At 45.2% G+C, this 23,166-nt stretch overlaps 1 protein-coding gene across 1 annotated transcript; it reads right to left on the bottom strand.

Annotated features, from left to right (window-relative positions):
- Nucleotides 1-275: 275 nt before the first annotated feature.
- smad7 (SMAD family member 7) lies at nucleotides 276-19,389 on the bottom strand. Its single transcript, XM_048259287.1, has 4 exons — nucleotides 17,831-19,389; nucleotides 16,775-16,828; nucleotides 12,286-12,357; nucleotides 276-1,172 (listed from the first exon to the last, which is right to left on the bottom strand). The coding sequence occupies exons 1-4, from the start codon at nucleotides 18,294-18,296 to the stop codon at nucleotides 634-636; spliced, it is 1,131 nt and encodes a 376-aa protein (XP_048115244.1). The 5' UTR covers nucleotides 18,297-19,389; the 3' UTR covers nucleotides 276-633.
- Nucleotides 19,390-23,166: the final 3,777 nt, after the last annotated feature.

The following is a 23,166-nucleotide window of genomic DNA, read 5'->3' as shown; positions in this document are numbered from 1 at the left end:
TTTTAGTAATGTATCAGTTATGAAAATGTGATTATTATGAAAAAGTGATTAAAAGAACTTAAGAACTTTGGCATTAGTTTAATAATACTGATGCACTGCAGTGGCAGTAGCTACTATTCATATTGGCCATGAAATTATTAATCATAATTAATATTATTCTAGTACCTCAATGGAGAACCTTTTGGTTAAAGCATAAATACAACACAGAGTAAAGATGCTCAAAGACAATATGCAGTAATAAAGAAGAAAGAACTAGACACCACTGAATACTAAAATTCATTTAGTATTTTTTTAATCTTGGCATCTTCTTTGTCTCCATTTATATTAAAGCAAAGTGCATCTCTTGTTTTTCTCATTAACACATTGCACAATACATAAATAATGATGCATATAAAACGTCTTCATATTTACAAGTAATAATATATTTATATATAACATAAAATACATTTTAGCTTTATTTCACTTAATTAAATCTTAGTCATTTATTAAACTCGTTATTGGGTGTGGGGGTGTTTTTAAAACATCTTCTTGTGAATGTCTCTTTTAAAATAAAGATCAGAAAAATGGGGTAAGGGCTCGCCCATGTCCATGGCCAAGAGGGGTGGAGAGGGGAGTGAGAGGTGGGGCTTGCTGCTATCGGGTGTTGAAAATAACTTCCAGCCAGCAGGGGCAGCTACTGATGAACTGTCTTGTGTAGCATTGTCCCCAGCCTTTGACAAAGCTGATCTGTACAGTGAAGCCTGTGCGTGGCTGTTGCGTGAACTCGTGGTCATTGGGCCTCTGCAGGCTGTACGCCTTCTCAAAGTCAAAGGCCTTGATGGAGAAGCCGGGGAACACCTTGTGCACCAGCAGCGTCCGCGAGTCAGGATTGTCCAGTGTGGCCGACTTGATGAAGATGGGGTAGCAGCTGCGGTTGTACACCCACACGCCGTCCTGCTCGCGCGTCAGCTGGATGCCGTAGCCGATCTTGCTGCGCACCATCTGCACCAGCTGGCTCTTGTTGTCGGAGCAGAGCTGGCCCAGGCAGAAGCCGTTCCCCTGAGGTAGGTCATAGAAGATGTCCAGGGAGGGCTCCTGGACTGAGTAGAGGCGTCCGACGCGAGTCTTCTCCTCCCAGTACGCAACCACGCACCAGTGGGCTTGCTCGTCCGACTCCTGAAGAGCTTGGGAATCTACAGGGAGAAGGGAACAGAGGTGGAGAAAGGATGGTTAGAACGCTGGACTAACAAGACGATGGACAAACATCTGACATGAGGCTGTTGATAGTACTGTGCTTAAGAGAGAGCCATGAGAGACCACACACATGAAACCACTTGGTAATGAGAGCCCCCCTATCATCTGCCTTCAAACAGTACGAGCTGAAAACAGCCACGCAGTAATCAGAGCAAATGAAGAAATATGTTTCCCCCATATTCGCCAAATACCAACTGCATCCCTAATTTCGCTATCCAAGAGAAAGTATAAAAGAATTTCTGGAATTTGCACAAGAAAAGCAGTTGAAGACAGGAGAAGCCAAATAGCCCTGCAGTACTGTTTACATAAGCATTAATGCTTATCTTCTGTCTGGCTTTTTTATTTTCGTTGTAGGCTGTCTAACAATGTTCTGACGTCAAGAGCCCTATAAATCTGTCCAAATCATTGTTTTATGGCAGGTCGACTCATTCAGCTACAGGAAATTATAAGTAACAGTTTTAATGTTTGAAAGAGGGGAAGAAGGAAATTATTTTTAAAGGTATAAAAGATTGTCTTCCTCAAGTCTGGAGAGCATCCAAGAGATGTGAATAGAGCAGCGGCCATCATCTCTTCATAATAGAATGGCTGAAGAGACAGTAAGAGGCATGCTGGGTACTCACTCTCTCGCGGAACTCGCTCTCTACAGAATCATGAAAAAAGGTCTGCTCTTTCACCAGGCAAAAAGCTAAATCGCAAAGCCAACTCACACAGACTTGCTTCCAGAACACGAAAACACACGAGCGCAAAGTAAAGTTCCTATGTGTTTGTGGGTGTGCGTATGCATGTCCCCTACATGTGCGCGTCCATTCCAGGCGTTCACACATGTGATGAGAGGCAAGTGTGGGTGTACACACAGCGCTCAGTTCATGTGTCTCCCTGAGTGGAGTGGTGGCTCCAATTTCCTCCCCCCTGAACGCGCCTCCTGTCTCCCCCCCATATCTCAATCCCACAAAAATCTGCCTCCAAGCCTCCCTACATGGGAAGGGCGGGGGGGAGGCAGCCAACGAGGCACTGAGGGGGTGAGGAACATAGAAGGAGAGAGGGAAAAACAGAACAACCCGGGCCAAGAGGACAAAAAAGAAAGAATGAAACGGAAGAAAAAGGCACTTTTACTGCTCTACTTTTGCATCTTAACTTCCTCCCTCCAAATGCTAAGCTCTTCTCTGGAGTTTAATACGACCGTGGCTTTAATAACAATAGCAAAAGGAATCAGATCAGATCAGTGCTTAAACTCAGCAGTATCCTCTGCTAGAAAAAAAACGAGAGGATCAAGTTAGGAGAAAATAGAGAAGCTCGAGAGGGGAGAGAAGCAGCTAGGATGGGGTTAACAGAGAAAAGCAGAGAGGAAAAAATATCCCAGAACCCTTCAGTCATTTGGGCTCTCTTCGTCCCTCCTTCCCCCTCCCTCGCTCCCTCTTTCATCTTTTTGGGACAGAGAGTGTACCCAGTAATTTGGAAGGCCTCGTCAGAGGAAACTGTACATTTATGTTAATTGTGCAGTATCTCAGCCAGTCTCTTATGACTGCGAGGGCCTGTTATTAGCTCAGGATCCAGCCTTCATTAGAAGGTGAAAAAAGCTAGACAACATGGGAGGGGGGGAATTCTTTCTATAAAACAAGGGGCAGTTCATTCCCTTTGAAGTCAGCCAATCTGGGGCTGAAGGAATTATCGTAAATCCTTCTCCTACCAGCACTGCTAGGACAACGTTTTTGTTCATGTGTTTGAGTTTACAACAGAAGACCACAGAGAAAGAAAAAACAACAAAAAAAAAAAAAAAAAAAAAAAAAACAAGAGATTGAAGACAGCAGCGAAACGCTCACAAAAGACTCTATTGCTCTCTCTCTCTCCCTCTATCCCTCTCTCATTCTTTCTCTTTTTTACCTAGGCTCTGTTCCCTGCTTCTTTGCTTCCTGAATAGAGCTCAGGGAGGAGGGAGTGAGGGAGGGAGGGAGGGAGGGAGGGAGGAGGGAGACAGAGCCTTGGCGTCTGGGGTCATTATCCGGCTGCCTGTCTGGGCCTGTCATGGCAGCCTGAAACCACTGAGGTATTCATCAGGCAGCTTAGTACCCTCTCAAAGTGGAGGGGGCCTGGGCACTCTGCAACACTACTGCCCCCCCCCCTCCTCTTCCTCCCCTCATGCATTCTCTCCCTCTTCCTACTTTACTCTCTCTCTCTCTCTCTCTTTGTGGATTTCTGACACGTAATAATTATAGCTGGTCCTGGGTCAGTTTGTGAGGACAGAGACTAACCTAGAAAAGCTTGTAAACATCTCACGAGGCTTTTGATTGGCTCAGTGGCATGCTGACCAGACTGATCAGCTCTGGCTGTGAGCATCGCCGGGTCACTGTCCTGTCTCTTGCTCTTCCGTTGCCGTGACGGCACAGCTGAAAGGCTATTTTAGCCTCACTGGCCGCCAGCTCGCTCTGACGACAGCAGGGGCTGGAATGCATTCCAGAGTAACAGCGTTAGATAAGATCATTACTGCCAGCCAGGACAACAGCTAGCATTATTGAAGAGCTAAACCTTAGCGCATGCTAACTCTGCACCATACCATAGCTTTGGCAACTCTCACTAGTGCTAAGCTGACGTAGAGATGCATTCCATGTCCTTTGAAAACCTGAGGCATTACAAACATGGTTAAAGAAAGACAGGAGGAGGCTGTGACTGTTTGTGTGCCCCTGTGTGGTACAGTACACCTTACAAGTTCACACAGTGGTGGGATGACCTCCATCTTCCTGGGCACATTACAGTGCCAGCTCCATCACCAGAAGGCTGCCCAGAGAGGCATGCGTTCACAGCTTGTTCTGACAACCAGTGAGCCCACAGCAAACAGAGACTAACAGCACACACACACACACACACGTGTGTGTGGCTGTCTGGACCCGAGCACGCACAGTGTCAGAAAGGTTCTTGGATAGGAGCAAAGGCACATCTGGGTGAAGCAAGTTTGTGGATATTTTACCTTTTTGCAAAGCACTTTCAAAGCAAACAGAACCTGATCATGCATGCACTAGTGTCCTGCATCTATTAAATACATGGGTTTATGTAGAAAATAGGTCATCAGTAATTTTACAGTCATGTGGCGCACATGTTTGTATGAGGTTGTAAATGATTCTGTCTTTGTGTGTGTGTGTGTGTGTGTGTGTGTGTGCACGCACGCAGCGACATTGGAGGGCGACCAGTGTCCTCGTGTTGCAGACGCTATTTCGGTTCAGCTGCACCGCCTGGCTGTCACCGTGTCAGACGGGGTGACACAGCGGCCAAGCGTGCGTCCGCCCCAGTGTCGCCACACACGCATGCACACACACAGACAGGCCCCACTGTGACTGGCCCCGATGAATTACTGCCCGTTTCCCCCGGCTGGCCACTGTTCTCAGGTAGCCACTAAGACTGAGGAGGGGACGTCAGTGCAGTGCCACAGTGCTGTCCATTTACCACTCCTCACTCTAAACTTGGTTCCACTTTGCTCACTTCCACACTGCTACTTTTAATCCTTTGCTTTCCACGTCTCCAAAAGATTATTTATCCCCTTGGCTACAGGCTGGGCTCTCTTTCCATTCCCCTTTCTTCTGTGTGTGCTGCTCATATTGTCCGTAGGCCACCAAGAGACTGAAATAAACTTAGTGGAACAAACATGGTGTGTTTGTGCATGGAGTTGCTCGGACATGGGTGGACATGGAGATCCATTTGTGCTGTCTCTTCTCAAATTTTCTTACTTGGCCTCTGATCTCTTCCTCTTGATGAAACTGATATTGATGAATATTATTGATTGATATTGATAAACTTGATAAAACTGACTATTTTACCAGTCTGAAGAGTTCAGACTACACATAATGTCGTTTAAATAAAAGAGCAACCAAAACTGAAACCAGACAAACAATTGGATCTGCTCGTCTCATTTTAGTCTTTATTTTTAGCTGCTGGATTTCTGAAAGCCCTACTCATGAGAAAGTGCAGGACACACGACCTCCAGGTAACACAGAGAGCAAAAGGAACGTCTGGATTTCAAACGAATCCCCTGAACAATCTGAGGCATTTAGATCCATTCCAGCAGGAAGCCTGCCTGCCCTCTCCACCCCCCTGCCAAGAGGCTTGCCTTGTAATGGCTCCTGTCTTTCTGAGTTGTGTCCACGCAAGCTGAGACTATTGGGTTTAGGAGGGTGAGGAGAGAGAGAGAGAGGGAGAGAGAGGGAGAGAGGAGGGGGGGAGAGAGAGAGAGAGAGAGGGAGAAGAGGAAAGGGAGGGGGAGGGTTGGAGGAGTCGGTTCAGTGGCGCAGGACTGGAGACAGCAAGCAGTCTGGAAAAGTTAATGATTACTTCTGTCTGACTCCATACTCTGGATCGTTACTATTCCTGGACGTCACACACACACACACACACACACACACACACACAGGCATAAAGTGTGCACACACACACACACACACACACACACACACACACACTCACGCTAGGGGGAAACACACATGCACATACAAAGGAATTTTTGTTCCTGTTCCATTTGGTCTAACTCTGAGCACATGTAATGTAAACTAGCAAAAACAGGGAAAAGAAGAAAAAAAAATCCAAGTTCTTCTAGTATTGATCTGGTTGGACCTGACTGGTGGAGATTGTGTGTGTGTTCCAGTGAGTGTGTCAAATTGAGGGTGGGGTGTCGGGGGGGGGGGTGGATTTACTGCTGCGACTCCAGGTTCCCCTCCCCCTGGATGAGCGGAGTATGTCCTAATGGCCCCTGTCTCCCGGCAGACACAGAGGAGGCTCCGTCTCCTTTCTCCACAGTCCCTGCACCCTATTCACGCTGGGGCACGTCTGCTCGGCAGGGTCAGGGGTCAGGGCAGACGGAGATTCCTTTTGTTCCCTCCACATCTCCTTCCCAATTTGAACAAAGGAGCAAACAACCTCATACTCTCACCAGACCACACAGTTCAAACAATGCCTCCCTCTCAAACAAGACTATTTATCAACATTTAAGCCACACACACACACACACACACACACACGAGACCAATGTGCTGGTTGCTTAAAAAAAATTCTTGCTACAAGAAATTCAATGAAAACCTTCCTCTTTCCCAACTGGCCAGTCTATTAGATAGGAGGGCTGAGCTGAAGTCATGGGGGTTGGGCACACAACACCTGTCACTCTTAATCACTAGTCTATGACTTCTAACAACAGCAATCATTCCAGAGTTCCAACCTTAAGTTGAGATACCAGGGCAAGAGGGCTGTGGCACATCCCCCTTCTTCTTAATACAACTATTGCTCAAGACATTCTCACACTCCTAGTGAGAGCTACCAGCCACGGTTGGTAGATGTGTGTGTTTCGATGAGATGAGAGAGAGAGAGGGAAAGAGAGAGAGAACTGGAGAGAGAGAGAGTGACAGAGACTGGCTTTGTTTTCCAAGCTCTGTCTCCGTAGGATGCCCGTCTGAGGGAAGCCAGTTAATAAAGGAAATTGCCAATTAGGGAAAGGGCATTACATAAGGGAAAGATGTCCTGTTCACCTCCCTCCTCGCCGGGAACTCCAAACACACTTCAATCACAGGAAAGCCACACATAAGGAGGAAATAGTTGACTGCCCCCCTCCCTTATTTACAGATCAACAAGACTTAACCATGGCAATGTAATGCCTAGAATCTTAGAAATGTCATACAGCCTCTGCTGAAGAATCTGAAACACCATCAACATCACAAGCAAGGTACACATAATGGTAAAAGCCTTGAATTCAGGTGGAATATCTAGCTTTGCATGGGGGTAGTTTGCTAGCCCTCCCACTCTAGCTGTCCTGTTGTCTTCAGTACCAGTCATCCTCCTCCTCCTCCTAGCCCTTCTTCAGCCCCCCATGACTGACTGGACATCTCCACTACCAACGAATGGTAGCCAAGGCTGATGATGTCATCAACTTCGATGACCTCTCGGTGGCCTGTCCAGTGAGCCTCACTGCAGAGTGCTCCGTGCCACCAGCGGAACAAGCGCTCGCATTGTTTCTCGTCCAGGATGTCAGGGATCTCCGTGGGAACCGTGTGGCTCGCTCCACTCCAGGCAACAAGTCAGGCAAGTCGCCTGAGGGCCTTTTTTATCCGCCGGACTCTTATTAAGCTCTTATTTTGATATGAATTATCACTGGCTAGCCCGTACAGCCACAAATCTATCATCTAACCGGCATGGCAAATTTGGTGCCAGACAGACGGCAGTAGCTGATGATGATGTTGATGCCAATGATGATGATAATGATGATGATGATGCAACAGTGATAAAGTGCCACCTTGATAAAGGCTAAAGTTACACAGATCACACACACACACACACACACAGACACACACACACACACCAGACTGGGAATGTTCGCCTCCCTGGCTCTCTCTTTTGATCAGCCTCATACAATGGCTTATGTGAAAAGCTGCTGCCTTACAGGGCCAGGGCTAAACAATGACCATGTTGTTCTGGGCCTCCCACTAACACACTGAGCTGAAGGCCCACCCTCCTCTCTCCTGATAGGTAAAGGCTCCATCAGCTCTGGCCTTCCCTCAAGAGCAGCAGTTGAACTGGAGGGAGGAAGTGATGAGGGTTATCCATATTGTTGTGGTTGTGGAAAAGGCCTCACAGGGAGCTTGGCTGCTTGATTTCCTGAGGGCCCATCTCATCTCTTTCCCCCCCCCTCCCACTCTCAAATGAGCCTCGGGCTTCTGAGAAATGCCTGGCTTCTCAGTGCTGGAGTTTTCAGTGAGACTTTTTTTTTTTTTTTTAAATGTCCTCCACTCCTTCTTCTGCTCTCTGCACTGTTTTTCCAGATTCATGCAACATAATGACACTGGGTGGGGAGCTGTGGCTGGCCAAAACCAAAATTAACTCCCCGCCAACTGCCTCCTTGGCTGCAGATTTTTGGAGAGGAAGTAGGGAGTAATGAAAGATCTTTGCTCAAGTCAACTGAGCAACAGGGCTGCTATGAAATTACAGGGAACTGCCTCTGACCCGGCCTTTTCCCCCTCCGAGGAAGAAAAACAAAAGGGAAAAGAAGTTTGGGTTTTCCGAAGGCAGAGCTGGAATGCCGGATTGATCAGGCTTTTCTAAAAGCTGCAGCAGAATCTCGGGAGCTCTCTGAAAAACCTTTAGTAAAGCCTCACTCGAGTGTTTGCTTTCCGCCCGAGGAGGCCACCATTGCCTCCCTGCGCAGGGCCTTTTCCTAAAAGACATGATGTCATTTCCTGTGCTGCCCTTTCCTTTTTTGCTAACCCAAACAACCAAGGAATGCACTGGGGTTGGGGGTAGTGGAGGTGCTAAGCTGGTGGCATTCAGCCTTTTGGGCTTTTGGAGACTGAGTGAGACATTGTGAACTGATGGGCAAGACCTCTGTCCACTTGTAGAGTTTGTGCTGTACAGATCTCCAGTGATGCCATTTGTTATCTGTACCCATGCAAAAGAGCAGCCCCATGTACAGACTAGTTGGTACATTCCCAGGAGACTGGACAGATAGTAACCCCGGCTAGCTGCCCCCACTATGGCGGCGAGCTGGTTTAATAATACACCTCTGCCTAAATTTACCCTGGGGGAGGAAGCGCCTCTGTGACAGTGGGCTGTGGGCCAGCCCCTGTGTGGGTCACCTGATCCCATCTGAGGGCCAGGGTACAAGTCTGTCCGTGCAGCCTGGACAGATCCGTTTACGCTGGCACTCCATGGCTGCTGGCATGCCATCTTCAGCTCGCCCGCCCCTACAGCTGCCCATCCAATACATGCCCCTCACACACTCGGACAGGCATATATATACATCTGCATTCAGTGGGCACCATAGACACAACTAATTGTTTAAGGCAACATAATTCCAGTAACACAATACTAACAAGTAAGCTTAAACCACCAACATCTGAACAGTGAACAACATCTGAAATGTTAAATAAATTAATCTGAAAAGACTCTCAACTAAAAAAAAATAATAAGGCTAAGCACACCTACAATTCATCCTTCTGCAAAAGAGAAAAGGGAAACACAAGTACTTCCCCACACACAATGGATCAAGAGTAGCACAACTAATGGCTGACATGTAAAAGCAAACACATCCTGATCTGAGTACGCAAACATCTCAAATCCCACGACACCCGTAAAAACTGCACAGATCTCTGGGCCTAATCTAGGCCTCAGTGTTAGTCTCATCTCCCTGCCAGAGGAGGAGAGAGGCCCTGCCAGGAAGGCTGCTTGGATGGGATGGGACAGGACCTGCACTGGGGCAATGAGGGCCAAGAGCTACAGAGGGCCGCCAAGCCCAGAGCCCCGTCCAGGCCTCGGCGTTCTGCCCCGGTCACATGGATGACGAGAGAGAGAGAGAGAGAGAGAGAGAGAGGAGCTCCAACACTCCCAGTCTGGCAGGCAGCCTAGTTTGCATGTCCACTCATCGCTGTCATAGCGAGGTTAACTCTTAATAACACCCAACGTTTCAGGACAAACAGACGTCCGTCCCCAACAACAAATAATCCCTGGCTGTCTGGACGGCGTCCCTTATGCATTCACCCCGAGGCAGCCCAGGGCCAGATGCCCAGTGCACCAAAGCTCTCTATTGTGTGCATGTTTGTTTTTATCCTTGGCTGTTTACTTTCTCATGTCAGCCAGCTTTATGGAGAATCCCTGCCAAAATATTTATAATTTTGCTGCCAAAAGGTTTTCTTTTTTTTCAACATTAACAGGTAAACTATGCTTAAGGAGTTATGATTACAGTCGGTTTGATTATTTAATGAATAGTCACTGAATCTGTTATTTTTGCTTTATAGAAGGGCAAACATTCTCCTTGCTCTTTTATTTGCTGTATGTGGCCAGTGGAAAATCAGAACCTTGTTTAGTGTAGCTGGTATTTTCCACTAGACAACACAACAACAACGTCTTACACAAACACCCACAGAAAACACACAAACACACACTTCACCAATAAAATGTAATAACAGTTTGTTTGTTCAGCAGCAGTCCAGGTTTGGTAGAGAAAAAAAATATTTGTTTTGCCAAATAGTATGTAATCAATTCAGAGGCATAAAACCTTGCATGTTTGAACATTGTTAAGTCTGTCATTAAGAATGTATTTAATAGATTTCCAGCATGTGTATTGAGACGCAATGCCCCCCCCCCCACTCTTCTCTCTTCCTCCCTCTCTCTCTCTCTCTCTCTCTCTTTCTTTCTTTCTTTCTTTCTTTCTTTCTCTTTCTCTCCCTCCCTCCCTCTCCCCTCCTCGGTAAATATGTCTGGAGCACAACATAAAAAGGGCAGAGTGAGTGAATTAAAAGGTCAACACGGTGCCTCCAGGAGGAGCATGTTTCTTTTGTGCGGGCCCCGGAGGGATTGAAGTTTTCTTCCCTTGCCAGAGAAATCAAGTCCTTGGCTCCAGGCACACGGGGCCTCTCTCCCTTCCACTCACTGCGTCCCATTCACTGGGGCTCAGCACCACACAGAACCCGCCAGGAAGGAAAACAGGGGAGGGGGAGTATGCATGCCTCGGGGGAAGGAGGGAGGGGGAACAGAGGAGGAGGAGAGAGAGAGAGAGAGAGAGCAAGCAATAAGGAAAGGAGAGGAGGAGGGGGGGGGGTTGACTCCAGTCTACAATTTCACAGTTTGTGCGGGGTCTAAAATGTGTGTTTGGTTAATGCTGCAGACTTCAGAGGCTGGCTGGGCCTGGGGCAGGGCGGGGTGGGGTGGGGTGGGCCAGCTCTGGGTTAATGCCTGCAGACTTTATTTATGTGGCGCACAGCGAGCTCCAGAGCAGCCAGTGCTTCCAGCCCACACAAAAGAGCCATGAGACAAACGCTAGGCACCTTCACAAACACATTATAATCCAGAGGGTCCAGAGGAGAATAATACCTAGAGAGAACATCTAACCCCGAAATCCTGCTGGATATAAAGCCTTGCGTGAGTGTGTGTGTCTCTCTGTGTGCATGTGGGCGTGTGTGTGCGTGGTGTGTGTGTGTGTGTGTGTGTGTGTGTGTCTCTCTGCGTGTGTGTGTGTGTGTGTGTGTGTGTGTGTGTGAGTGTGTGTGTGGTGTGTGTGTGTGAAAGACCTGACTTGTGGACTTTGAAGTTATTTCAATGCCGTGGATGAATGGTGTTAATGCATCAATGCTGCTTGAACAATGCGTCCATGAGCACGGAGGTCGTATACAGACCCCTGGTCTACTCTAACCCTTATCCCCACCCCTACCCGACCCCTAACCTAGCACAGAGGAACAGAAATGGGCAACCCACACCAACGGACCCCAAAAACTCCTTTAAAGTCTCTGTAATGAGAAACATCTGCATGGGAGTGCAGGGCAGAGAGAACGGACGAAAAAATCAATTCTCCATCTTTCCTTTTTCCCCTCTTCCTTTTCCCCACTTGTAACCCCTTTACTACCCAGCCATGTCCATAAACACCATCCTATCCATTTGCCTGCAGATGAGAGGCTGCGCTGAGCTTCACTGATAGAGGTAGAACAACACCATGAAGGCCAGACTAATGCCCATTACAAACAATAACCATGTACAAAGAAGTTACTCGGCAGCCCCATTACAGCAGATAAAGCATGAATAGGTAAATGACCACTAACAACCAAACCATTTCTCTCACTCATACACACACACACACACACACACACACACACACACACACATATATTTGAGGTTATGAAAACAAACACTTTTCAGGAAGAATGTCAAACCAGCCAAACATGCCAGACACAGACAGATATCTTGCAACACCTCTGGCATATCTCTGCAGAAATGGGCCACAGCGTCTACTGCTAAGCCTTCATGGGTTTCTTTATTTCATACTTGATATATTTTTCTGCTTCCTGCTTATAGTTCAATAAAGCAGTTCTTCTTTATAGTATCAAACCTACCAACACGGTGGCAAAATGAAAAAAAAAGTAGGTGGAGGAAGAAATAAAAATCATTTTTGCCAAGGCCACTGACGAAACAAGTGAGGAGGTCTGTCATGGCTCTCTCAAATACTACAGGGACGACAGCCGCCTTTCCAAAGGCTCTTGAGCATCAGAGTGGGGGCTGGGGGGAGAGGTTGAAGATGAAGAGATAAAAAGAGGGTCTTACCAGAGAACCCCACAGGGGCAGAGTAGACAGTTCCTCCAGTTTCAGTGGAAGCAGGCACAGAGTCTGGAGAATCTACAGGGAAAGAGGAAAGGAGCAGTGAGCAGCTGCAAGCCTGTCAATCACAACATGAAATCAATCCCTAATGAAGACAGTGGAATGACAGTCAATCCACTCTAAACTCCAAACATACACAGCGAAACCAGACACACACTCATAAACACAAACTCATCCACACACACACATACTATTTAAATAAAAACAGAACATAAAAAAAAAATTACACAGTATTGAGTTTTGACTGGCATTTAAGTTCTAAAAAACACTGGAGGACAGGAAGAGCCATTCAATTCTCACTTCTCAATTCTCAATGTTTTTCAATAAATGAAGGCAATCATATTTTCCCTTTTCCCCCTTTCGCTGACAAAATACAGCCCAGAATAAACAAGTGGTTTTGAGGAAAAGAGGGTTTGTGGAAAACATGTTGGTCTACACTTATTATCCCTGCGTGTCACCCCTAATAGGAATATACAGTTTAGCAGGATACACTCCATCAAACCAAAAACAATGAGGGAGACAGGAAATGACTGCAGCCTTGAAAACTGTGTACAGTAAATTTTCTTAATGGCATGTTAGCAGACAGAGGAAACTCTCTCTCTTTCTCGTCCAGTTTAACCCTGTGATTCCACAGTCCCTTGTCACCAACAGGATGATTTTAGTGGACCTCACAAATGTGATGACACGAGGAGAGTGACCAAGAGATGCGAGCAGCATTCCGTCAAAAAATCAAGCATGTCGGCACATACTCTGCTGCTCCTCTCTAATAATGACACATTCCATTCGTGTGTCAACTAACATGGCCCTTCGCCTTCCGACACTGTCAGCCAATCAGCTGAGTCACACAAGCAGTCACTCTCAAGTAAGTGCAAATTAACAAGGTTGTGCCGTGCTTTCTGGCTGTTGAGGGGTTGTACTTTAAGAGTCCTGGGTTCCGGTTCAGACATAGAGAGAGGAGGAGAGAGGGAGGGAGAGAGAGAGAGAGAGAGAGAGAGAGAGAGAGAGAGAGAGAGAGAGAGAGAGAGAAAAAAGAAATGGACAGCAGCTGAAAGGGTTCTGTGCTCTGAGCGATCCCTGTGCTGTGGTTGGACTAACAAGATGCATGGTCAAGTGCGAACCTCTTTCAGGGGCTGCCAGTACAGAGCTGGTTTCCTGGGCATGGTTCACAAACCACAGGCTCGAGGTGCACTCTCCCAGCCAGGAAGCCCAGCGAGGACAACTTGGGCCAGAGAGCGGAGCGAGGGAAGGATAGAGAGAAAGAGAGAAAAGAAGAAGGGAGCAGGAGAGAGAGAGAGGGGGCAGAGAGAAATAGAGAGATATGAATGAGCCTAGAAAAAGAAAGAAAGGGTATGTGTGTGTGTGTGTGTGTGTGTGTGTGTGTGAGATAGAGAGAGAGGGAGCAAGAGGGAGAGTGAGAGGGAGAGAGAGAGAAAGCGTGAGAGGAAAGAAACATAGAGACAGGGCTTGGGCTTCAAACACTTCATTATTCATTTTCCAGGGAGCAAAAACAAATGGGCATTTTACGACAGCAAGCTTTGATACTGACCGTGTTTTGACACGTTGAGACAAACTGACACGTCCCCTAACTTTCCTCTAAACCTTCTCTCACTCGCTCCGTCTCTGATCCCTCCTGTCTCCTCTCATTTATAAAATCAAGGCTGAGAAATACGCTCCTCTTTGAAGTTCTTTTAATTTGTTTTTTTGCTTCCTTGGCCAGAATTATTACATTATAAACTGCCAACGGAATGGACTTTACTGTGACCATCCCTTTACGCTCCATCTGTGCGCCTGCAGTGACGTGCGTCCATACTCCCTGGCTGGAGCTGGAGCAGGGGCAGACAGGCCTTCTGTGGTGCTGGAGCCACACTGTAAAAGGCTGCTCTGTTTCTCGCCACCAGCGTCTTTAGGGGCTGCCTGACGTGGCAGCCAGTTCAGCTAGCTGACTGCTTTGCTCTTTGGTGCATGAGGATTCCTCCAAAAATACTTGTCCTCCTACCCCAAGCTGACCCCTGGCTCCTGCTGAAGCTGCTCTCCATCAGGCTAACGCTTAGCTCACACAAGCAAGCTTCAGATAGAACTACAATCACAAAGGATTTTTCATTAATTTTCACTACTGCTTGCAAACCCGTAAGGGAAGTTAGCTCAGAGCTACAGCTGACACTGATAGCCTCTAACAGACAATTGAACCTAAACATGATTTAAGTGGGTATGAATGTGTTACCTAACCTGGCACAGTGTGTGTGCAAGGCAACAATGGGCCATCTAAAACAGATCCTCCCAAAGACAAAAAACATGTTTAAACAGGGGCATATCACCTTTGCCTTGTAAATGACCGTCATTTTCAATCAACCAATTTACACTAAACCCCAGAGGCGCCAATAGAATAGCCTGGTCTGTGAGAGTTGGGATGGTTAAAGGAAAAATATCCATCACTCTTTCTCCAATGAAGCAATTATGTCATTGTTTGTTGTGCAATGTAGTAATCCTGGGCACATACTAGCTAGCTAGCATACTAGACAGACTAGCAGTTTAAAATGATCAGCAAATGAACAGCAAACTGCTTTTGCATGTCAAACATTAGCCATTTAGAGACACAATAGACACAGGGAGTATGCAAAGTGGGGCTGCTGTGGGTGGGTGCCTTTTCCCAACTCTGTAATCATGAGTCCCACACCAAAGTGTGGCAGTGTGGCTTGCTTGTCCCAATAAGCTAGCCCTTCGCAGATACCTTCCATTGTTCTAAAAATATCTGCTCTTCCTTCCATCATCACACCCCCCTCACTCTTTTGCTCTCGGTGAATGATACACGCAGTGGTCGTCGAAGAAACACAGCTGTAGGGGCAAATGACTTCCTCCTGCCCTCTTTTGATGAAAGGCAACCACTCTCTCTTTCTGTGGGACTGATGTTGGATATTCCAAGGGCTTGCCATTGTTTCTACTCCCTCTCTCTCTCTCTCTCTACCTCTCAGTCTGTTCTCTTTTTTTCTCCCTCTGTCTTTTTCCTCAGTCCAAGACTGGACGACAACGAGGAATTTGGCAGGCACCTCCCATCCCTCACTGGGAGTTCCCTAAAAAGTCCTCTGGAGGAACTTTAAATGGTTAATGGGACTTGCATCCTCACAGGGAAAAGCTTTCCAAACTATGTTTTCCTCCAAAGCACTGATGGCCATGTCACGGTGAGTACAAGTTCCCAAGTATTGACTTAAAACTTCCATGAAAGCTTTGTGAGTCATTTCAAGAGCCCTAATGTAGTCCTGAAGAAAACGTGAGTAGCAACTCTCCTCAGAACATTACTTTGTACAAACGTAAACATCATCAGTACTGCCAGTCTGCCACACAAAACCACAGCACAATCCTTCCCATAAAACCAAACCCTTCGTATATTTTAAAATGTCAAGCATACTACATTAAATTCATTTAAGTCACTACTGATAAAGGCCTACAAAGCCTCTGGGGGAGGTTTCACTTTGAATCTGGTTAATGAATAGTAAGTAATAAAATATTTTTTTAGGCTGAAGGCTGAGCTGGCAAAGTTTGGATGTTTCAAAATTCACTAAATAAATAAACGAGGGATTCATGTGGAAACAGGGAATACCTAAGAAATTCCAGGCCAACTCAGAGTTGTGGATAAACCTGTAATGCTCACTAATACCCATCGAAACATTTAGCATGAAAAGAGATAATTACCTGCCTACATGCCTAGGGAGAGACAGCAGACAGAAGGAAGACTCCCATAACGTCAGAGACATCTACAGATTCCACAGATAAAACATGGCTCCAAAAATCTTACTGCCTTTCCCCTGTGTGATTCACATTTCCAATTTTCTCCAAAGAGGCATGCCTCCCTTCTTCCACCCTAATTGACCCCCCTCCCCCTTCCCCTTCACCACCACAATTACCACCTCACAGATCCCAAGTCCGAGCCCTGGTGCCAATGCTGTTTATCTGTTCTGCCAGGTCACCCCTCCAGCCAAAAGTTTGTGCAGACAACCACTCCAGAGCTGGAGCCAGGCTGGAGCTGGCCTCGGCCTTGGCTGCCATCCATTCTATTACAGAGTGCTGGCGGGCACACAGTATTCTGCCCACCATAAATCACAACATCTCAAGGAGGATCTCAGTCTGACACAAAACTGCTCCCAATACCTACAGCACCTCACATCAATCATCTCCACACCACTACATGGGGTGGCCAGTAATGCATGAGCAATGCTTACCATGAAACAGCTGAAAGTCGTTATTACCATTTAGGTCTGATGTAAATATATTATGTTTATTGTATATATATTTGTTATAGATATATATAATTTTTTAGAGTTGATTGTTTGCTTTCTTTTTTACTCAAACTTCAAAACTGCTTAATTAAATAGCCTTCACTCGAGGTGAAATATAAAACCTGTATTTTAAAATGTCTCTATTCATTAAAAAAACGACTTACCAGGTGGTTTAAGAAAGTCCATTGGGTATCGAGAATAGGGAGGAGGGGGAGACTCTGAAAAAGAGCAGCAGAGAAAAGACAGACCATGAGAAAATGGCGAAGATTGAGACTTATGATAACAGTTGGCATTCTTTCGGAACACTGTTTGTCTAAGCTGCGAGGGTTGGAGGCAGGGCGGAGAGGCGGCGATTGCCTTGATATTTAGCAGGGAGATAAACAAGGGAGCGCCTGGCGCCAGGCTCCCGGCCTATCTGTTGTACAGGCGGGGGGAGATACGGGTCTCTTTTGGCTGAGCTAAGGAAACTCTCTGGGTGATGAACACTAAAGCCTTCCTCACATTCTGACAAAGCGCATAGAAAACACCTTCCGAAAAAGAGAGTTTAAAATGCTAGTCCAAAGTATTCTTTGGAAAACGATCCAAAACCATAACATAATATAGCCTATATTAAAAAAAAGGTTACCCTATGGGTTAGTAAATTATGCCGCTTAGGCTATGTAATCTATTTACCCACCACAACTTTTGTTGAAATTGTAAAACTTAGGCTACTACAATTCACAAACACGTTTAATTGACCGCATATATGTATCAACGTTTGTTTACTGTAATAGCCTATAGGCTATGCTGTGTTCGACTAGAAGTCTATTTGCTTTAGCCTAATATGGAAAAAAAAACTCCATGGGATTCAAGACAGTAGGCCTAACTGATTACTAACTCAAATTGGCCTAGTCTATAAAGCAACAACAATTCAGCCTATTTCAGATCTGTTAATCACATTTAAACCAAAGATTTAATAACTTAATTGGAAGGGACTTTAAGATAAAAATCACCAAAGGTTGTGTCCCAGAAACTTATAGCTCTGCAGCCTACAATCATCAGGGCATTGTAATAAGATGCTAGTATAGGCCTATGCCTGTGATTGTTTAGTAGGCTACAGCATATTTCATCTGGAATTTGTAACCTCCAGCACATCTCAAAAGTAAGTAAGGCTATATTAAACAACCAATAGCTAAAACATGACAAGTCATTTCACACATCCTATTAATGAATAAACTTACCAAGTTCACAAAGCCGGCTCATGTGGTGTGGATTGCAGCAGACGAGTTCTGGGTTTATTTTCCCATAGGATTCACAGCAAGAAAGCCTCTTTAGTTCCGAGGAATGCCTAAGGTCCGGCCACCTGAACACTTTGAAGAGCAGCAAAGGGAGGGAATAAGACTGTTGACCCAGTTTGGTGTCCACTTTGCCGGGTAAGAGAAGACAGGGGCTCCTGACACCCCCCTTCGACTCTACCGCCTGCAAGAGCACCTCCAATTGTTTTTCTTTAATTTTTTTCAGTATGGAATGGGTCAGTGCTTTCAGCTCAGCCTCTGTTCCGGGGTTAGATTTGGCAACCTTAGTGGATTTCCCCATGCAGCAGCCTCCGGAGCCATGCGCCCTGCTATCCGCCTCCCCGTCGCCTTCGACGGGTGCGCGGCTCCTCCAGAGTCGCCGGACGAGCCCCGATCGTTTGGTCCTGAACATGCGGGACGAAAAGAGGGTTTCCCGGCTAAAAAACGAGCATGATGTCCGCAAATCATGAAGATTCCGGGATCCGAATCCAGGCAGTGACAAGCAGCCTGAGACAATATTGTGAAAAAACTGAGAACTGGAGAAGCAAATACAATCTGTAGCATACGCCAGTCTTTTTTTCTTCGAAAAACCTAGACGCAACTTATAAAATATTATTCTTGCTTAATTGTGTACAAGATGTTACACACGTAGGCTATGTTGATGTTCACCATGACCCTGATTTTAAAAACTAAGAAGAAAGTATAGCCTACGCATTAAACGATGCTGTTTCGCTACTGAAATAATGACCGCTTTCATGAACGCGAAAGGGTGAGCAGCATCGAAAATCTTTTCCTATGATTGGATGGTTAGGCTATATTCTACCTGTGAGAAAAGAAAATACAAAGTACGCCTAACACTATATTCATACCATTCCTTCAACAGTTTAACATAACAGTTTCCTAAAAATTTAAGGTAGTCGGCTATTATGGGAAACCTAAGATAGACCGACGAAAGTGTTTGGGCGCTGAGTTTAAGCAAAAAACCCAGACCGAAACCCATCCATGAAGGACAACCTCGTCCTGCTTTTCTTCCAAAATAATCCACACAATCCTTGATCCGATTGCAACATTAAAGGTCTAACAAAGCCTGTCGCCCGTCTCGTCTCCCTTGTCTTCCGAACAGTATCCGTCGAAATTAACGTTGGTCCTCCAAATTCAGTCGATTTGCAGTAGGTTCTGATGGAAAAAAATAGCAATCTTCTACATCCCCAAACGTATGAGCAAATCTAGGACTTACTGATACCCTAAGAGGTCCCTCGCCACAAAAATCTGCCGGAGTTAAATAGTTGTCTCTTGAGCGTCTCGTGTCCGTTGAAGTGGTTTGCGTTTCAAATATCCGTGTTTAAATTCTCAGGCAGACTATCTTTCATCAGTTTTCCGTGTGTTTTGGCAGTTAACCTCTATTCAAACAGCGGCTCTCCGTGCCGGAGGAACATGCAAACGGAGCGGCTACAAAGAGCTGATGCGATCCTCACACAAGGTCTGAGAGTGACGCGAACTGCCCAAGTGCCCTTGCCTCTCTCTCTCGCTCGCTCTCTCTCCCCTATCACGTGGTTGTCTAGACACCCTGTCGCTTTAAAAAAAAAAGTGATTGTGTTGCGCAAACAAGAGATCAAGTAGCTTACTACCAGAGAAATGGCTTTGGGAAGAAAGTTGTATTTTTCTAACGCCAATAATCAACTCTATTAAAACCCCCGGTGTAGCCTACTAGTTTTTCTTCCAGTCTCGTCAACATAAACTTTTCAGTTTGTTTTGACCCAAAGTATAGGCTTAAGCCTATAGAGGTAATCAAATGTCCCTGTGTTTAATTCAGGTCCAAATGTGCAGTGATACGATTTTAAGCTACCTGGGGCAGACAGGTCTAGAAGATAGGCTAAAGGATTAGGTTACATTTTATGGGATAATTTGTCTCCATGAAAACAGTTGACTGGAGTATCTTTGCCATTATTCATTATTATCATTATTATTAATAATATATCTTATTATTGTTATTATTATTATTATTACTATTAAAACAAATAGGCCAATAGCCTACCATAACTGTGTGTAGACCGCCTCGACATTCTACATACAAGTTTCCCTGACGTTGGGTGAACTACTGCCGCCATCTGGCTGAACATAAGCTGAGGTTACCGTAGGCCTGGGAAACGAAAGCAATAGCCTACGCCTTTGCTCCATTTTTATCGTCATTCTCTCTATATAGCCTATAAATAAAAGAAACAAACAGGTGATAGGGTCTACAGTTGACCAACTCACCCTGCAATCTGACTAGGCTATAAACTACAAATAGATACAAATTAGGTCAACCTATTAATGGATAGCCTACTTAAATTATGTAAAGGGGGGAAACATTTAATTTAAAGATGCGTTTATCCAAACTGACTTGGTACGCGTGTTTTAGCAGTGTCCTAGGTCTGTTTCTGAAATAACATTTTATTTTGATTGATGGCTGATGTTTTTAATAGTGGCAAACATGTCATGTTTAAAACCATTGCAAAAAAAAAAACGGTGGCCAGTTTTAAAGACTTTACACCAAGAGATCTAAAAAAGCATCGCGGACACCTTGATATTTTTTAAACGCACTGGCAAAGTAGGCCTATATCCACGTCCAAATACCTGCACATGTAAATAGAGCGACTGGCAACTTGAAAATTGTCAGTCTAATGCTGAACTAAGCTATTGAAAGAGAAGGTAGGTTACGTGTCTCTTTAAAGCTGCCAGACAGGCTGTTGTGTTGGCGCAGAAGGCCACTGGAGCCTAATTGTGTCCTAGACAGTAGGAGAGACGCACTATGTTAATTTGGGTGCCAGTCAGCGTCGCTGCAGGGCAATGGGAAGGAAGGTAATGATGCCTGTGTGTGTGTGTGTGTGTGTGTGTGTGTGTGTTTGGGAGGCGCCTCCAGTCAATGGCTCAGCCCTATTGTTCGTAGATTCCCCACTGGCGCCGCACAAGAGCTTAGCTCACCGAGCAGACTTCGGCACACGATGTTGTGGCAGACGGTAGCTGAACTGCTTGCTGGCGCTGTGAAGTCAAGCTGTTGCTAAAGTTACAACATCATGAAGTTGCACAGTGGTTTCATGCACATCGATTCCGACTGTTACCCTGTGTTCTCGCATCGAAGTTAGAAATGGTGTTAGATCAGACCACATCGCCTCATAAATGAATCAAACAGTAGGGTAGTTTTACTCTTCAACAGACTACTAATAGCAGTCAAGCTTTGCACACAAGGATTGCTCTCAGTGGCAACACCCAGTAGAATTATAATTATTTAAAAGAAAATGACATGTCACAAATCCTTTTTGTTTTTGTTTATTATTTTCAACCCTCAATTGTGCATTTTAAACCATGATTAGTAGCCTACATTTAGCCTACTGGAGACTGTATGCCTTCAGTTAATGAAATAGTTGTAGCCTAATTTTTTTTAGTTGATCTTGCAACATTTAGGCAAATTATGGAATTGCCGTCTTGGCTCTAACAAATGGTTAATGCAAATTAATGAACCCCGTAATTCTCTTTAGATCAGAAAAAAGTTATGTATTTCATTAATATAGGTCACATTTAGTGTGCCTCTGTGTATCAGATTAACCCCTGTATAACATTAACAATACCTACAGTATTGTCCATTCCTGTGTTCAAAACCAACGTCTATTCCAAATGTCATGATTCACAGCATCCAGGATAATTTTCATTATGTCTTGTATCATACCACCAGCCCATGGTGCCAAAGCAACATACAATCTCTTTGTGTAAAAAGTTAGAAAGTGAGTTGATCCTGACCTTTTTTGTGGCCAAAGATCACTTCAGCTGGGCAATCCTGATATGGAACAATCCAAGAACACAACAAGGGCTAGTCAGTCAGTCATGGTACAAATAAGCAGTTTACGTTGATGTTTCCATACATTCCATACATATATGCCACTTTTTCGAGGTTGACAGTTGTAGTGTTCTAACTGTGCACGCTGGGTTTAAGGTGTAAAACACAGACATCTGAATGAATAAAATGAATATACAAGACAGTTATTACCGTTCTATAATATAGGACATGTTGAAAATATAGCAATATCACTTGTCTAGAGGTAATTAGCTGGTTCACAGTAAACAAGAACAGAAAACACATTTTAGTATTTAGCTTGAAAGACAGAAAGAAAGGTTTCAATTTCAGTATGTAAGCCTCCAGGAGAAGGGGAGCAGGATGTTAATATGACAGACCTCATTGTAATGGAGGAAAGCCTCTGTTGAGAATGACCAGTGCTTTTATGTTTCCAAGGCCCAATGTGAAATTATCTTATATAATTACATTTCTATTGGTGTGCAGCCTGTCATGCAGGGGACTTACATTGTGTACTGTGCCTGAGCACGTCACAGGTCCAGTCATGCCCTAGGCTTGTCTTAACACACGGGATGGCATCAAATGGCACAGCCACAAAAAAACAGCCTGTAGCCATCTGCCTGTGACTCTTCAAAGCGGCCACAAAGTCAGAGTGAAGGGGGAGGCAGGGCAGGAGAGCGTCCAACACAACGGGATAGGATGCAGTTTTAAGGGAGGGAGAGAGAGAGAGAAGAGAGAGAGAGAGAGAGAGAGAGAGAGATGATGCCTGGTTCTTTCAGGTTTATCTGCATTGTACAACACTTCCAGTGCAAATAGGCGCAAAGTGATGGGCTTGGCAACAATATCGAAATCTAAGGCATATTCTCACAAAGCTGAAAAGTAGATAAGCCATACTAAGCTATATCACGTCACAAACAATACATGAATTGAATTCTAGACATTTTAATTTGGAATACATCAGTTGAATACAATGTTATAGACCTCAGTGACCTGTGGGCCAAATGGATCCTGTTTGTCCTGTTCATCTCATTTGCAGTGTCTAAGACCACATAGTATTCCTATGGTACTAGGATTGCTGGAATGAGGAATATTTGGGTGGTTTGATAGAGACCACAGATCAAGATCACTCACACCACATCCTCATACAATAATGACGAGAACAAATCATTGGAATATCAACCTCTGAAAAAATATATTGTGGATATTGTGCAAAATGTTTTCAGTGCTTCATCAACACCTTCATTGAAGATTCCTATTTTTCTGTACCCAATTCAGGAGCATGGCATTGGATATTCTTTAATTAGCACTTGATGATGATCTGTCAACCATATCCTATAACAGTACAGCACAGAGGCAATAACCAAACATTATTGCTCTTACTACACTGTCAGAAACCTGTAGGGCATACATTTGTCCTGTTATCTGAAAGGTGGTTTCACAACAGATATAGTGA

The sequence above is a fragment of the Alosa alosa genome, chromosome 12 (genome assembly GCF_017589495.1).
Source record: "Alosa alosa isolate M-15738 ecotype Scorff River chromosome 12, AALO_Geno_1.1, whole genome shotgun sequence".
NCBI lineage: Eukaryota > Metazoa > Chordata > Actinopteri > Clupeiformes > Clupeidae > Alosa > Alosa alosa.
Note: the sequence above shows the minus strand (reverse complement) of the source record. Positions and strands in the feature narration are given on the sequence as shown.